Genomic DNA, 18,386 nt, shown 5'->3' with positions numbered 1-18,386 from the left:
CTGTACAGTGAATGAAAAAAAACCCACAAAAACAAAGCAGTACCAAAGCTCTAGTAAACTTGTCAAAGTGAATGCAAAACGTCCAACAAGCTCCTCTCCAGAACGACACAGTTCAAATCTTGAATAAAGTAGAAAAACTGGACATAATTACAAACATGTTTTTTTTTTTGTAGAAACCAGGGTGCATAAAAGTGCTTGTATAAAGGAAAAATAAGTCTAATTTATTCATATTTGTATTTACATATTCTTTTTTTTGTGCAGCTTTTAGCTAAGATGAGTTGTGGATGATGCAGAGGAGGAAAATGCAGGCAGGTGTAGCAACGATGCAATATGACAGAGATAACATATCTCATTATCATAATGACTTGAGAGGGAGGAGGGCGTCCTTCTCCTCCACTGTAAACAAGGAATTAAATACACTAGAGATCTGAACTCACTGACTGCACGCTGGCATTCATTGTCTTCAGCAATTTAACATCGAACACAGTCTCATTCTTTTAGCTGTACAGAAGAAGAAAAAGCTGGGATTTAATACATTTGTGTGGGGCAAAGTGCTGTGTTGTCTTCAGACACGTTAGCGCAAAAACTAGCTCAGCTCAGTCTCACCGAAGACTCTGGTTCTAACTTCCTGAGAGCGTAAGACTCTGGCCCCCAACCAGAAACCAGCAGCGGGCCCCCCCCTCCTCCTGGACCTGAAGGATAATTAGGTGGACAGGAAATGTTGACTACACTGAAGATTTCCGTGTCAGTGCCATTAAAAGCTAAAAGTCCAGCATTCATTGGGTGTTTTAATATCTAAAGCCAGGATAAGAGGTACAGAAAATGAATTAATGAATATATAAAGCCAATTTTCAGTACAAGTCTAACTTGTGTTAGAAGCCCCGCCCTTTTTTGGCCTGCTAGCTGCTAGCAGACAAAAAAGGGGCGGGGCTTCTGTGTTTGAGGGCATGTTGCAAAAAATTGTGACCACAGTGATGAATTAACTAAAGCAATAATGCTAATGGGTTAACACATAGCCTGAAGGTTACAACAGCGTTATGTAGCCTGCCAAGCTATCTGGCTAACAGAGTGTTACAGCAATATATTCAATAGTCAAATTTGTGCCTTTCACTTTTTATGCTTCTTTTGTGAAAAAAACATTTTATTTTCCAATATAGGATAATACGGATGGAAGAGTTGCAACAAAGCTAATGTGTTAGCATCCTCCAGGGCTCTGTGATATTAACAGTCTATACTGTAGCTAGCTGCTGTAACTGTTACCGTTTACATGCTAGCTAGCGAGGAACACTGTAAGCTAGCAGGGGCAAAAAAAGGGGCGGAGCTTCTGTGTTTTCAGGGCATGTTGACCAAACCAATCAATTAACTAAAGCAATAATGCTAATGAGTGAACACCTGTCTTTAAACTTGAGCTAATCTTGAGCAGAATAGTAGAATAGATCTTTTTTTTTTATATATAAATAAATGACTGATATTGGGATATTTCTTTTTGCCCAGTTTACGCCCAGTTTCATTGCCTGAATCTGACTGTCCAATTCTACTTTCACATCTGGGCCAGTTCTGCCCAGATGTGGAGGTACATGGGACCAGACTCCAGCTGAAGAGCCAGAGGTTTCATCCTGCTGTCTATTCTGTGTTATGGGTTGTTAGGACTGGGAAGTAGCCTATCCATGTACATGTGCGCGTAGACATGTGTGTGTGATAATCCTCTAAATCAACACGAGGTCTTTGTGTAACTCTGGTCCTGTACAAATAAAGCTTTAGTTTCAAATGAGTGGCTGGACTTTTATTCTTTTTTTTTTTTGGCCATGACATTTTTTCAGTTGTTTTCATTTCCTCTGCAGGAGTTTTCCTACCTGCCACTTTATCCACAGGAGTGCTTGGGTTTAGTTTTAGATTTAAAGGGAAATTCCAGTGTTTCTCAACCGGGGTCTCACTCTCATATGACGACTGGTAATATTTTACTCAGCACCTGATTGTGTAGAGCTTTAGGAAGTCAAAGATTGGGGGGCGGGGGGTGCAGAAAGAGGAGAGTAAGACCATGTTTGATCAGAATTTCCCTTTACGAGACAAAGTGGAGGGCTAGTTGTCTCTGAACATCGTGGGCCACATCGACATCGACTGAACGCTAAGTGCCAAACTGAGCCGGACTCGGGGTCCGCTCCGAGTGTCCGTGGTCCTGGGTGGGGAAGCATTCGTCGGAGTGGATGAAGTGCAACGCGTTCTGGTTGTAGCTCAGCAAGGCCTGCTGCTTCTCCTCGGGGCTGTAGTCCAGCGAGTGCGGGTGCACCTGCTGGATGTGCCTCTTGATGGTGCTGACCTTCAGCGTGGCCAGAGTGGCGCCGCACACGATGCAGATCAGCCCGTGCCTCCTGCAGTCGTAGTCCATCAGGTAATCCATCCGCCAGCGCACCTGGTAGTTCCTCCTCTGGTCCTTCCCCGGGTAGTGGCCGTGACGGGAGGGGGTAGTCGCCGCCACGGCCGCCGCTGCCGCTGCTGCTGCTGCGCCACCACTGTCCCGTGCTTTACACTTCCGCCCGCTCACGGCCCCCTCCTCCTTCTTCACCATTTTACTGGGCGTCACGACGGTAGGGGAGTCGTCTTCATTAGTCTCTCCGGTGGTCGCTTCGGTCGAGTTGATTTCTGCTAGAAAATTAAGTAAAAGCAAATTAAATGACTTCACTTTGATATTCTTGTTTCTGTCTGTTGAGAGATTCTTCCTACAGGATGAAGTGTCTCTTCTAGCGACTGAAAAGATCCTAAATTTGAGGGAATCCTGGTCCTGAAAACGTCTTTGAATTTGATGTTTATTGTTTTTATACTTTACTATAAGGGCCCACAATAAAGTTCATTATTACAATTCTGCTATATTTTTTACTCTCACTTTTACTTCCAATACTTGAATACATTTAATGTTAGAAATTAACTTTTGGATACTTTAGTACCATCAGATACTGTCAGACTTTTACTCAAGTAAAAGGCAACTTTGACTAAAAGGTGACTTTAACTTTCAAATACTTCATACAAGACTGTCTGCTTCCTTATATTTTTGTGTACGTAAAGATTTGAAAATGTTTCCTCAGGCTCCAACCAGCTGGACTCACTCATCCTCTTTGACCAAATCTAATTATACTGTTAAGCATTCTTCTCAAAGACTTTTCAAATACATACCAAAAGAACTGAGAGTCAACTGAAACTTCATTGGCTGCTTGACAGAGACATATTTTTATTAAATCATGTTTCTTGTTCTTTTTGTTAAATTCTGTCAGGCTTTTGTTGATGTAAAACTCATCACTTCCTGGTTTGGTCAGGAGCTTTAGTGACGACTTGTCAAGGTTTTTCTAAGACGCAACAACAAGATGCTCAATTTGACAAAGACCACAATGGTTCATGGTGAATGCACAACAAAATTCGACCTTTTGGTGGCGCTAAAGCATTTAAAGCACAGACATGAAACTCAATGAAAGGCATCATGGGAGTCTTTCCAATGTAAGTGACCACACCCTAACCCTAACCCTATAGGACGAATCGCCTTGTTGTTTACAACTACTTCCGGGTAGAAAACCAGCATTCGAACAATAGTGACGGACGAGAGTTTCGCTATATATATCTAATTTTTCATGTCACTATATCGCTGTTTGGACTAATCTGATGTTTGTAAAGTCTATAAAACCAATGATTGGACAAACATTACTATTTACGTGTGCACATTTTTGTAATAAGTCACGGTTATCAGAGATTAGCCGGGCTAACGGTTACCTGTTTAACTTTAATAACTCAGTGACTCAATAAACGGTCCATGAAAAAGCGGATATCTTAGTTACAACATGATTGAGCTAACTGGAGTAGTTTTGTGTCGTGTCCGAGAACGGGAGGGTTTTAACAGCTGACGTCCTGGTGTTAGCTTAGCTACCGCTGTTAGCTTAGCTACCGTTAGCTTAGCCACCGCCGTCAGCTGTCCCTGTCAGCTGAGCCACTGATGCTTTCTAGACACCGTGATTCCCCCAAACTGAATAAATACAACACACAGCAACACAAAACACACACACAGAAATAGTAATGTTTCTTCAATCATTTCAGATTTGTCTAAACGGTGATAGGGCGTGAAAAATATGATATATATAGCTAAACTCTCCTTCGTTACTATTGATCTCATTCAAATTACGTGCTGGTTTTCTACCCGGAAGTAGAATGTAAACAACAAGGCGATTCGGTCTATAGGAGCTGCAGAAGAAAAGGCTTCCCTTCAGACGTCATTATCTTAAGTCAAACCAAACAACTAAATCTAAGATGATATAATCTGAGAGTAAATCACCGTCTCACCATCTTGACTCTGCATCCCTCCACCAGAGTAATCTTTGGTCCAGGCAGCGGCCATGGCTTCTCTTTCCTGCCGGCTCAGCGTCGTGGTGTCGGGGTGACATTCCTGGATGTGGCGGCGGAAACTGCTGACCTTGGTTTCCCGCAGGACCTGAGAGCACACCATGCAGAACGTGTCCTGGCCCTGAGGCCCGTAGGCCACCAGGTAGTCGAGGCGCAGCCGCCACGGGTCGCCCCCGCGCAGCCGCCGCTTCTTCGGCTGGCGGAGGGGCGGGGGTCCCTGCTGCGGAGCCCCGACGCCGCCGTCCTCACCGATGAGACGAGTGTCCTGAGTTAAAGTGCCATCATCGCCTTCTGGGTACAAGTCCGTGTTGACCTGGATGGCCTCCACATCCTGAGCAAAGGGGTCCGCTCCCTCGTCTTTGGTGCTGGGCTCCGATTTGATTGAGTTTTCTGACTCTTCTGTCGTCCGGGAGAAAAACATGAAAGAGTTGTAAGACATGGAAAGGTCGAGTTGATCAATGCCACAATCAAAAAACTCATAGAAACCAACCAATCATGAATCATCAATGACCCTAAGTGGACTTAGGGTGACATCACAAGTGATCCAGATGAGCAGGGGTAAAAAAGAGTTGTTGGTTTCTGGATGTCAATACATCTCAAAGGTCAGACAAATAAGAATTTATCAAAACTGGATATTCACAGTCACATACTTTACCGAAACGGTCTGGATCGATGGTTTCTGGAGAACGTTGACCTTTTAACTTTCTACTTCCTTAAAACCAGATGAACTTTTGTTTGTTTGTTTGAGTTTGTACAGTCAATACGTTTACATGACACTTGAGAAAACCGAATTATTGCCTTAATCCGACTATAACTGGACCACTGAGTGCATGGAAACTAGGGTTGGGTATCGTTTGAAATTGAACGATTCCGGTTCTGATTCCGATTCCACGTTTCGATTCCGGTTCGTAACGATTCTCGATTAACGTGTTAGTCCGACTAATATCGGAGTTCTCCAACTCCGATTGGAATTGGACTTTCGGCATGTATACGCCTTAATCAGAGTTTAACTGGGCAACGCATGTGCGCATGCTCCACACCCCCCGCGCTGGCGTAAGACCCCGGAACAAAAACATCCAAGAGAGCCGGTCGCAGAAGCTATTGTTGTAGCGGTACGGCGTTCTTGTCTGCCTCGAGGGATGGCGTGCACCTTGTCTGCACAATAACTAAAGCGCAAATTACGTACGAGATAAACAAAGCTGTACGATTAACCATCTTGCTGTTGTTCGATAATGCCGGTCTGCCGCCAACTGGAAAAGGGGCTGTATTAACCAAGGGGGCAGTTGTCGGTCTGAGAAGTGAAGCTCACTTCCGCGTTCAAAAAACTGCAATCCCCTCGGCTTCCTCTGGGGGCTGGTGTCAGAAGGGAGCAACTCTCCATAGACCCCCATGTTAAAATCGCCGACTTTACATCCTCAATAAACATGTTAAAAGCCTGGTGTCAGAACGTTTTTTGGTCTCAATCGATAGTTTCTACCCCCGCACACACTCTGAGGGGGGTGAATTTTTTTTTTACTTTACCGTTTTACTGTTATTAGGTTAAAACTCTGGCCAATTAGGGCGCGGAAACATTGAGTGACAGGTCTGAGCAGCTCCGAGGCCAGTGGGCGGGTTCTCGGCCGGTAAATCCAACATGGCGCTGTTCAGGCCGCCATATTTGAGTCACAAAAACGACTCCCCAAAACCAATGGGTAACGTCACGGACGCTACGTCCATATTTTTTACAGTCTATGGTATTAACCCGCTGAAACGAGGCATAATCGCCACCTGGTGTTGAGGAGGAGGACACGTTCCCGTCAGTTATTCGATTTTCTCAGTTGCGTGTAAACTGGGACAAGGACAGAAGTCCGATTAGACACCAAAATCGTACTGAGTGTTGAGTGTCGTCTGTTCTCACCGTGAGTCTGAGCCCAGGCCTGGAGGATGCAGTGCTTCTCCTCGGAGCTGTAGACCAAGGAGTTGGGGTGTGTGTCCAGAACGTGGCTCTTGATGTGGTCCAGGTGAAGCGAGGGCAGTTCCCCGCCGCACACCATGCACAGCAGCCGGCCGGCCTCCGCCTCGTACTCCATCAGGAACTCCTGGCGGAACCAGGCGTGCAGCGAGTCGTTCAGGTAGCGCTCCAGGGTCCGAGCCGACGGTCCGGGGAGATCCTGCTCCGCTTCTTCTTCCTCTCCTTCTTCTTCTTCTTCCTCTTCTTCCCCCTGCGGCTGCGGCGCCTCGACCTCGACCTCCTCGGACCTCGGGGACAGACCAAGGGGCTGTTGTAGCGGCTCCTGGGGCGTCACGGGGTCAACGGGTACAGCTGAGGAATCAGGAAGAGGAGAGGACTTTAGTGGACTGTGTTGACCATAATTACATAAACCATTGTGGGTATTTATATTAGCTTGTCTTATTTATACTGAGGTTAAAAACAAGGTTTCTAATAGGGCTGGGACGATATGCTTTTCTCCCTATTCGATTCTTCTACGATTTTTTGGATGGCGATTCGATTTAAATTGTGATTCTACGATATTGCCGATTCTCTCGATTTTTAGTCTGCATTTTTAACATTTATCTGCACACAAATACTGTAGGAGCCTATAAATTAACATACTCCATTATAAAGTGAAATAAAACCCTTTTCAAAACCTGTACTCTCTGTATGTAAAAAAGGCAAACAAATGCACATTGCACAATATTTAAAAAAATGTAAAAATTAAAAAAAAAAGAAAAAAAAAAACGATTTAAAAATCGTCAAAAAAGAAATTGCGATATTTACGTGAATCGATTTTTTTCTCCCACCCCTAGTTTCTAATGGCCCATAAGTAGCCCTCTGCAGTTCATTTGGGAAAAATGTTTACTGTCTGGTGTTGATTGGCGCCTATCTAATTTATGTGTAGTGCAAGTATAAGTATAGCAAGTATACTATGGACTATGTACTTGTAGCATACCAGAAAGTATACTAATTTAATACTTCTTCGGACTAAATTGGAACATTTTTAGTTTATACAAGTATACTTTATAGGTCATTTTAAGTTTACAAAAGTACACTTTCAAGTATACAACAAGTACACTCATCTATATACTCCTATTGTACTAAGTATATACTTCTAGTCCACATTTTAGTTTATAAAACTATACTTTATAGGTCATTTAAGTTTTCAAAAGTACACTTCCAAGTATACTGTCTCAGTTTTAGTATAAAATGAGTATACTTGTGGTACACTTTAATAAACTACTTTTTGCTAAGGGTATGAGCAATGTATTGTTGGTTTTGTACTTATTCCCCCCTTTTTATTTACTTATGTAGTATTGTATGTATTATTTTATTGTATATTTAAGTTCCTTTCTTTCTTTAGTTATTTATATTTATTTATTTGTGTTGTTGTTTTGTTGTTACGTCTTGGTCGTGGTTTGATGGACATGGTTTGGGGCAGGAGTTTTGAGTCCCAGTGGTTATACAGTAAGTGTTATTATGTCTGGAAATAAATAAAGATATTGTTGGGAAAACAAAAAACAAGGTTTCTGCAAAGTTAAACATTTTTTGATACCGCAAAAAAAAAAAAAATAGACTCAGTGCTCTTTTCATTGTAACACCCATGAAAAAAATTAGACTAATAATGCTAACACTTACCAAAAGCAGACATTGGAGGAAAAACACCGACCTCCTTATGAAAAATGGACGACAACAATGACACAGCTAGCTGCTTACAAGAGGGTGACATACTCCCTACTGGACAAACTGGATCAATATATGTTTACTTGGAGCCCTTTTACTGACTGGCTATCTGTAAGTCAATGGTTGGCCTTGATAATGCAGTGCTGTCAATAATTTATTATGTTTATCTATTGTGAAGCATCAGTGTGGTGGTCTATGTTTTTGTTCGCTTTGTTTTATTTTGTTGTTTCATTCTCTTTTTTTTGTCTGTCATTGTACTTAACTCATTTACTTTAATTTCTAGCATTGATGGCTCCCTGATTGAGTGAATTGATCTCTCCCTGTCTGTATTATTTGTGTGTTGAACTTCAATAAAAATGTTCATTGCAATAAGCAAAACAATTACCAAAAGCATTAATTAAGTCTTTGCTAAAATAGATACTGGCTCTTAAAGTGGTGATGTAGCTTTAACAGGTTAGTGGAAATGGACAGGTGTATATGGAAGGGAGCTAAAGAAGGAAATGGAAACAGGGCCAGTTAGCATAGCTTGTAGCATAAAGACTGGAAAGTGTCCAACTCCAAACAAGGTAACAAAATCTGCCAGGCTAGCTTGTTTCCCCTTGTTACGAGTCTTTATGCTAACGAACGCCGACGTGGTGCCAGGACAGGAGGTAACCCATGCAAATCTACAGAGGACATGCAAAACCTAAAGAGAGGAGAGCCGAGGCATATGAGGCAACTTTATTTTCATATGGGTGTTGGAAATGTCTTAGCCATGTGTATGTGCAGGAAACCATCAGTTAGATGAAAACAGAGATGACACAGGTTGTTTCCACTGTTGGACATTTGACTGTTAAATCAAGATACTGTGTCGCTGTCCTAAATGTCTGTGTGTTTAGTGAAATAACTGTCTGCGATGTGTGTTAAACAAAAGAAAAGTGGGTTAAGTAAAGAGGTGGAGTGGATGTGGTTAGCCTAGCTTAGCATAGCGACTGTAAAAATGGTACATACCAACTACAAATGATTAACTTTTATGAAGATCATCACTTAGTAACATTTGCATGAATATTGTTTATATCTTATCCAATTTTCAAGATATCAACCAGTAAACTTTAAAAAGGGGCGGGGCTTATTGGGAAAATGGCTTAAACTGGTCCAATCATCAGTAATTTCTTCACCATAGCTTATGTCCATGTTTGGGTTCAGGTCTACCATTGGATTTTCAGCCAGACCACCAGAGGGAACCACAGATACCCCCCAAAAAATAAAAAAAACAAGCCCCAATAAAATCTGAAGCAGCATGTTCATTGGTACAATGAATAGGCCAACACATATTTGTACAGGACTCAAGATGCCTTTGAACAATCGTGATTGGAAAAAACCTAAGACGCTTCCTGAATACACACACCTACTTCTGTTAAAGTCTAACGAAGGGGAATGAAAGGCCAAATGTTAGACCCATATGTGCACCTATTGAATTGCTGCAGGCTTCATGATGAGGAATCAAAGGCGTGATCTGGACGATTGAGCGTCTTCCTTCTGTTGAGCTTATAAGGTCTTGAATCTGGAAGTGTTGCCTTGCGGCTATTTTTACCTTTGCCTTGAATTTATCCTCTGGGTTTTTACATTTCCATCAAAGAGCCTGGGAAGTCCCACGTCATTTAACACCTCATACTGAAATGTACAAACTTACAGTGTCTGCTTTATGTGCGTAAAAGTGATGATCGTTTAAAACTGAGCAATGCTTGAAGTCATTTTAAAGGGATAGTTCACCCAAAATTGAAATTTCCTCCGTGGCTTCTCTGAGTTACAGGGGGTCTCGGCATAGCAGTCCATGTCCATATAACGGTTGCAAATGGATACCAACTGTCTTCGTAACAAAAAGACACACCAAAAAACATCCAAATACCTCCATGCTGCTCGTATGTAATGTCCGTCTTGTATTGAACCCACGAAATGCGAAATTGTCCCCAAAAAAATTAAATACGTCTAAAAAAATTAAATACGTCTATTTTTCAAGCTTGTTTGTAGCGGAAGCTCCTCTTCATCCAAATTTGATGAACCAGGAAGAGGAGCTTCGAGAAGCTTCCGCTACAAAACAAGCTTGAAATATAGACTTATTTAATTTTTTTCGGGACATTTTCGCATTTCGGGGCTTCAATACAAGACGGACATTACATACGAGCAGCATGGAGGTATTTGGATGTTTTTTGGTGTGTCTTTTTGTTACGAAGACAGTTGGTATCCATTTGCAACCGTTATATGGACATGGACTGCTACGCCGAGACCCCCTGTAACTCAGAGAAGCCACGGAGGACTCTGAAACTTCTCCCAGCCCTTAGTCGACATGAGGGTGAGTAGATAATGAGTGGAAATTTCAATTTTGGGTGAACTATCCCCCTTTAACTACTGGGCCACCAGGACCAGACTCGTACTACCTCATACTGTTGTGGTATCAACAACAGTCCGACCTAATCCAATCTAAAGTAAAGTCTACTCACCAGCAGCAGCGTGCTGGCCTGAGTCCAGCTGCTCCTCCTCCTCCTGAGATGCCGGTCCGGCAGCAGCGGAGCCGTACGACCTATGACCCCCGCCCAGGCTCAGGTGGTTCTCCCAGCCGGATCGGATCACCTCCTTGTCGGCGGCGCTCCACAGCAGGGAGTCGGGGTGCTTCTGCCTGATGTGCCTCTTGATGGTGCTGAGCTTCAGCGTGGCCAGCGAACTGCCGCACACCATGCAGATCATGCCGTGCCGCTGCGGGTCAAAGTCCATCAGGTACTCGCTCCGCCAGTACTCGTGGTAGTAGCGGCGGTGGTCGCGGCCCGGGATGCGGCTGAGGCCCGGACGAGAAGCCCTCTGGACCCTCGGCTTCCGTCCCGAGGGCCCGGCGACCGGGGACAGGAGCAGCGGCTGGTCGGGGCCCTCCGAGATGCTCCAGTAGGTGGTGGTGCCCGGAGATGTGGCCGGCGTGACCAAACCGGGTCCCGACTCCTCCTCTTCTCCGCCGCCGTGGCCATTGGCAACAAGACCGTCCTCGTCTGACGGGACAGGACAGGACAGGTGTTGCAGGTGTAAAAGTATGGCATTCACAAAGCAAGGAATTGAAAAGTTGTACAAGTATGTCTCAGTTTAAGAAAATGTTTAAAAAAGAAAAGATAAGCATCTACAAAAAAGATTCTCATTACTATGTTTCATCATCTTTAATATTTTGAAACAGAGAATAATACTGGTGTTGAAGTAAGCCAATTAAATTTGTAACAACAGAGAGGGGCAGGTATTATACGTTTTTTCTTCATCCTGCTCCTTTTCATTCATGGTGAAAATGTGTACACAATGTATATGTGCAACTATGCGAGAAAGTACATACCATGAATGAAATAAATCAAAAATGAATGAATGAATGAGAAATGAACACAGATCAGATTCAGGGCGACTGAAAACCTCACAGCTAATTTAGATTCAAAGAAATGGCAGATTATTGATTATTATCACTTTTTTTTGCGAAGAAATGTATACTTCATTTATGGAAAAACACAAATCACCTCCAACATTTCATATGTTTCTGGATTTCATAGCTCAATTTCTTCCCCTGGAAAAACTAACATTGGAAAAACATAACCAATCATCTGTTCCATGACCTATGATACCCTTTATACACTGAGCTGTAAATGTATTTATGAATTTTGTCACTGTTCATGAATTGATATTCTGTATTTTCCTTTACCTTATTATCACAATTATTTTTATTTATTTTTTTTGTGTTTGTGGGATTGAATGGAAACGATAATAAAAAAGAACTAAAAAAAAAAAGAAAACCTCACAGCATCTCATTAGTACGACCCTCGTCTGACACCGTCGCCATCCTTCTCTCTGGGTTTGTTGAACTTGAAAGATTAAAACTCTTTTTTAAATAAGAGACCGACTCTAATGTGGATCTGACCGATGACCACCGACTGAATGGGGTCAGCGCTGAGGCGGAGGGATCGGTAGATATAAAGTCAATTTGGTACGGAGGCCACAGCAGCCCAAAACTCTTCCATTAAAGGGATAGTTCACCCAAAATTCAAATTTCACTCATTATCTACTCACCCTCAGGTCGACTAAGAGCTGGGAGAATTTTCAGAGTTATCCGTGCCTTCTCTGAGTTACGGGGGGGTCCGCGCAGCAGTATTTGTCCATATAATGGTTGTGAATGGTGCTCACTTTTCTTCGTTCAAAAAGACACACCAAAAAACATCCAAATACCTCCATACAGCTCGTCTGTAATGTCCCTCTTGTATTGAAGCCCCGACATGAGAAATTGTTCCGCCGGTCACAGGGAGAGCAGTGAACCGAGACACTGGGAGCTTCCGCTACAAACAAGCTCAAAATATAGACTTATTTAATTTTTTTCGGGACAATTTCTCATGTCGGTGCTTCAATACAAGAGGGACATTACAAATGAGCACTATGGAGGTATTTGGATGTTTTTTGGTGTGTCTTTTTGGACGAAGAAAAGTGAGCACCATTCACAACCATTATATGGACAAATACTGCTGCGCGGACCCCCCCGTTACTCAGAGAAGGCACGGAGGACTCTGAAACTTCTCCCAGCCCTTAGTCGACATGAGGGTGAGTAGATAATGAGTGAAATTTGAATTTTGGGTGAACTATCCCTTTAAAAGATACAAGGTGCAAGTTCAGAAATAACTACACGAGACAAATACAACAGCAGAAACACGCTGGTAATTGAAAAACTGTGCTGCAGGAAGCCGAAACAAATACAGGAACAACGAAAAAGCCACAAATACAGAAACGATGTGACAACATCACTATCAGTGAATATAAATAATACTGAGGACATGACCTTTCGTTTCTTGAATTACTGTGGTCAATTTGAGATGACTTGTCTAAAGATACAGATAAGCTAAAAACAAGAATTTGGATGTATCACGACAAGGCCTAAAAAAGGTTTTTTTAGGGTTCTACCTGAGGGATTTCCATGTTATTGACTTCCTGATACAACCAGGGGTGGACAAAACGTGTATTTACTTGCACACTGTATCAAAGTATCTACCTCTTGAGTATCTGTACTTAACTTGAGTATGTTTATGGGGCTCGACAACACTTAAAGACAAGTATTGTACTTCATACCCCACTACATTTCAATGAAGTGCTCTTGATTTGAAGAAGTACTTCTTTTAATTGGAAAAATGTGGTCACACAAAAGGAGAGAAAACAATCAGAGCGAAGTCCTGCCTCATGTTTGAACTCATCCAAATGACGCTGCATTAGATAAAGATGAAACTGACCTCGAAATAAAGACAGATGTCTCATATTAAAACGATTACGACCAAACTTCGCCAGTGTCTACAAATATTTGAAGTCCAACATGACAGAGTACGTCTAGGAACAGCGTGTGACGTTTGTTTAATTCCCTTTTAAGCAGCCAGCTTGTTGTAGTGGCCTTTTAATGCTCTGGCCGGTCGGCAATCTAGTTCTTTAACTTAAGAGATTGACCCATTAACCTAGTGACAGTCGGTCAGGCTGCATCGTCTGATTGCACACAGAGGGGTAAAGCCATTGTGGCCATTGTGTACCTGACATAGTTAGGCTCAAGATGTGCGATCAGGGACTTTACAGTCGCCTCTTTGCTTGAAGTGTGCTGTTTTTAAATGAACCGGATTACTTTGTTTTCTATTTATTTAAGTTTTGCTGTTAAGATATCTTTCTACGCTCGGTGCTCCTGGTTTGTTTTTGCCATTTAGTTTATTCTAATCTTAGATTGTTCATTTACAACAATGTGAATTTCCTTTGTGGGGGTATCGCCTGATGAATCGGCCGGTCATCGGACTACCGAACTATCCTTTTTGTACCTGCAATCAGTCAACCTCTACTTTAACTCCCTACAAACCGGAGGATCTACGGCTGTTATACACTGTGGTTTGTTGTTTCCTCTTTGCTTTAAGTGTGCTGTTTTTAAATGAGCCGGATGTCTTGGTTTCCTTTTTATCTAAGTTTGTTGTTAAGATATCTTTATATTCTCAATGCTCCTGGTTATATTTTTGCTATTTCGTTCAAATAAAATACGACTGTTCATTTACAACAATGTGTATTTTCTTTGTTGGGGTATCGTCGGTTGATAAATCGGCCTCGAACTATCCTTCTTGTATCGACAACACTACTACTTTTAACTTCCACCTTGTACATCTGACCAGAGGATGGATCTACTACTGTTATAGCTACACTGTGGTAACTCTCTGGATGCAGCTCATTTCCTGCTCCAACATCTCTTCCTTCATCTTCATCATCATTGACTTAGTTGATTACATTACATTACAAACCATGTACAAAGCAAAAAATAAACGTCTTCCTCAAGATATCCAGAATCTGTTTAAAATGAAGGATTCCAGTTATAACCTGAGAAGACCACTATTATTTGAGAAACCAAAGACTCGAACTACTGTAAAAAATCACTGTCTTTCTGTTAGAGGGGTTAACATCTGGAATAATTGTCCTGAAAATATTAAACTATGCTGTACTCTAGTCAGCTTTAAAAGACTTTATAAGAACAACATAATTTCTCGTTACAGTATGGAAAATATTAAGTTAAATGATTTTGTACTATTTTGGGTTATGCGCTGTGTAGGCCTACTATTCTTTATTTTGTTGTGATCAGAAATGTAAGTGTACTGATTAATTTCAAATGTATGTGATTTGATCCTTTCGTATTAAAGCAGAAGTAAGCGATCCGGTCGTTTTGGCTAACTTCTTGTCAGCAGATGGAGTTAGCAGTCCCCGCCCTCGTCCCTACGTCACCACATTCACGCGCATCCCTTGGCTGCACACACAGAGAGGACCGCCCCTTTATGCCGTTCTCTCTCCTCACTGGATAAAGCTTGTAGGATACAAGGAAGTATAGGCTACAAGAAGTTTTCTCCTCGGCTCAGAGCAGAGCAGACTGACTGACAGACCCGTGTTTCGGACCAAACACTCTATGTAAGCGATTGCTGTCGGAAGATATAACTATTTAAGACTTATATTAACACAGATACTCCGCTTACTTCTGCTTTAAAAGAGCTCACATGGAAACAAATGTTTTTAATCTGGATTTAAAAATGCTTAGAGTTGGGTCTGATTTCAGTTCTGCTGATAGACCAAATTTGTAGTGGGTACACTGAAATATTAATGCATTTTCAGTGGGTATACTGGGTATACCTGAGTATCACATACACTGTTTTTAATCGATTTTATGAAAAAAAAATCCAGATCCAGCAGAGCAGAGTGACTGATAGACTCGTGTTTCGGACCAAACACTCGTAAGTGATTGCTGTCGGAAGATATAATTATTTAAGACTTATATTAACACAAACATTCCGCTTACTTCTGCTTTAATGCGTATAATTTTTTTAAGGTAAAAGGGGTAGGGGTATTATAGCCTAAGCTTTGGCTTCAACTTACACCCTTTCGGTTATATAAGTCCATTGTCCATGCCTATGTTCCCTCAGCCCTATGTTCCCTCTGGACTCTCTCTACCTATCTGGACTCTAACTATCTGGCCTGTCTAGCCTCTACCGAGTCTTTTTACTAAACTTAACCAACTCTTTTCTTCATTGCCTAAACCCAACCAATGGTGGGACCAAAGGGCTGTGGGAACATAGGGCCTAATTTTCGGTTTCCAGGACAAAGAAACTATACAATATAACAATATATTTTATATGATTGAACATACACATCCTATGATGTTACCTATATTATATATTTTATTATCACACAGTGGAGGGTCTACACCGGATAACAAACTGGATTATTATTAGTATTATTATAGCCCACATATGGTTACAGATAATTGTATATTTACCTGTTCTTTTTTGCTGGCTACACAGATCAATCAGTTGTGTGTTGACAGGTTCAAAATGATGGCTGGCTTTCAGTGGAACCTCTACCGGGTCTTTTTACTAAACTTAAAGCAGAAGTAAGTGATATATTTGTGTTAATATAAGTCTTAAATAGTTATATCTTCCGACAGCAATCACTTACATAGAGTGTTTGGTCTGAAACACGGGTCTGTCAGTCCCTCTGCTCTGCTCTGAGCCGAGGAGAAAACATTTATCGTATCCTACAGTTTTTATCCAATGAGGAGAGAGAACGGCATGCAGGGCTGTGTGTGCAGCCAAGGGACGCCGTGAATGTGGCGACGTAGGGACGAGGACTGTTATGGTGCCTTCAAGGAAACTCGTATTTTTCCGACCGTGAAGTGGTACCAGTTCGATCTGGTACGAGTTCACCGGTCGGAAGTTACGAGTGGCCGTTATAGTGACTTTCACAGGTAAAACAGGTCGGAAAAACACGAGTGGGTTGCCTGAAACGCTACAAAGTCGTAAGTTGTGACTTGAAGCTGTAATTTACGATTTCAAAAGCCTGCCTCGAACGCAGCATTAGCCAAAACGACCGGATCGCTTACTTCTGCTTTAACCAACTCCTTTCTTCATTGCCTAAACCCAACCAATGGTGGGACCAACAAATTTTTCAGCGACAACAAAAGTTAGAAATGTGGGAACATAAGGCTGTGGGAACATAGGAATGACCCCATATAAAGCTTGATACCGGTATATACAAAAATAAATAAATTCATTCATTCATTGTTGTCGGTCCAATTTTGTGCAGTTCGACCTTCTGAACACTAGGTGGCAGCGCTGCGTGCATGAGAGCCAGTCAGTCCATCCGCCTGCTCTGCTCTGCTCTGCCTCGGTGCTGTTGAGCCTTTGTTTATAGGAGCCACAGAGACGGAGGGGCCATGCTGCTGCTCCATGGCATTGTCCCTGACACGGAGTAGCCTACTAAACTGGCTGCTTGACAATGACAATGGCCGGTGGGAAACCCCAAGAATAAATAATTATAATAACACTATAGTTTTTTGTTGTGTTTTTTTTTTTTCTCTCTCTTCTTTCTTTACCTCCCAGGTCACTCTCCTCCTCTTGCGTCGCTGCTGCTGCTGCTGCTGCTTCCTCCTCTCCGCTTATTATTAATGAGAGCAGCTCATTCTGCTGCTGCTGCTGCTCGGCGGCACAGCGGAGGTCCACGGGCTGCTTCTCGTCCATCACGGCCGCCTCCTCCTCCTCCTGCACCTCCTCTCCACCTCCTCCTCCTCCTCCTCCTCCTTTCACAGTAGCGTAGCGCCGAAGCGGGACATGTCACAGTCTCTCACACACTCACACTCTCACACACACAACAACAACATGTCACAACACTAGTTACCACCACCACCACCACGCTCGCCTTGCCTTTGCCTTTGCCTTGCCTCGCGCCGCCTCGGCTGTGACTCCTCCAACGTTTTCGACCGCCGCCGCTCACGAGCCCATATCGCTGCTGAGGAGCCCGTGCTGTGGGCCCCCCTCACCCCGCACCCCACGCGCACACACACACATATACACACACATACACCACATACACACACGGTGGTGGTGGTGAGGTGGGGGGAGGGAGGAGGAGGAGGAGGGAGGAGGGAGCCAAGTTAACTTTTCATATAATCACACAATCAGAGAGAGGAGGAAAAAAAGAATAAATAAATCCGGCGCGAGCGAGCGACCCGCGAGCCGAGCTCCTCCTCGTGCCGCGCTGTGGGGACGCGCCTCGCGCAGGCAGCGTCCAGGCCTCCGGTGATGTATTTTAAGGCTCTTGCTTGTCTTCAGGGTGGGGAGCCGGACTAGGGGCCCCTGGGGCTCCTTAAGGGGCTCCTGGGTAAATTTAAAGAGACAGTAGCAGCAGTCAGTCGACAATGCACACCCACCCACCCTCCCACCCCGCCAGGGAGGGAGGGGAGGGTGGTGTTGTTGGGGTGGGGGTGCATGCATGCACGCCGAGCAGCAGCAGCAGCAGCAGCAGCAGCAGCGCTAATACAAGATAAGCTGTTTAATACTAATGCTGTTGTTCTCACAAAATCATGCGGGGCCGGTTGGTCGGTTGGAGGCGGAGTGACGCGGCACCGCAGCGGTTAACAGGCTCCAGCTCCGATCAGGGCCCCAGCGCCGCTGTAGTGGTGGTGGGAGCCCACATGGTCTTTACATAAACCCCCCTGCTGTTTACAGTAGAGGGGTCCACACCGGATAGTAAACTGGGTTAGTATTATTAGTATTATTGTAGCTCACATATGGTTACAGATAATAGTTATTTACATTGTATATTTATCTGTCCTAAATCGATCAAAGTTGTGTGTTGACTTGTTCAAAATGATGGCTGGCTTTGTCTGGAAAAAGGCCTAAATATGAATATTAAGTTTACAGGACAAAGAAACAGAACTACAATACTATATATTTTATATGATTGAACATACATCCTGTGATGTTACCTATATTATGTATTTTATTATCAGACAGTGGAGGGTCCACAC

At 43.1% G+C, this 18,386-nt stretch overlaps 1 protein-coding gene across 2 annotated transcripts; it reads right to left on the bottom strand.

Moving 5' to 3' along the window:
* Positions 1–1,379: 1,379 nt before the first annotated feature.
* zfta (zinc finger translocation associated) lies at positions 1,380–17,130 on the bottom strand. Of its 2 annotated transcripts, none has more exons than XM_085759842.1 (5): positions 16,953–17,130; positions 10,519–11,055; positions 6,278–6,682; positions 4,321–4,779; positions 1,380–2,643 (listed from the first exon to the last, which is right to left on the bottom strand). In XM_085759842.1, exons 1-5 carry the CDS (start codon positions 17,095–17,097, stop codon positions 2,126–2,128), a joined length of 2,064 nt encoding a protein of 687 aa, XP_085615968.1. In that variant the 5' UTR covers positions 17,098–17,130; the 3' UTR covers positions 1,380–2,125. The 2 variants fall into 2 exon arrangements, with proteins under 2 accessions (XP_085615968.1, XP_085615969.1); XM_085759843.1 differs by having other exon boundaries at positions 1,380–2,640.
* Positions 17,131–18,386: the final 1,256 nt, after the last annotated feature.

The sequence above is a fragment of the Trachurus japonicus genome, chromosome 18 (assembly GCF_045865225.1).
Source record: "Trachurus japonicus isolate A0001 chromosome 18, Traja_1.0".
Lineage (NCBI taxonomy): Eukaryota > Metazoa > Chordata > Actinopteri > Carangiformes > Carangidae > Trachurus > Trachurus japonicus.
The sequence above is the reverse complement of the archived record's forward strand: the minus strand, read 5'-3'. Positions and strand labels throughout refer to the sequence as shown.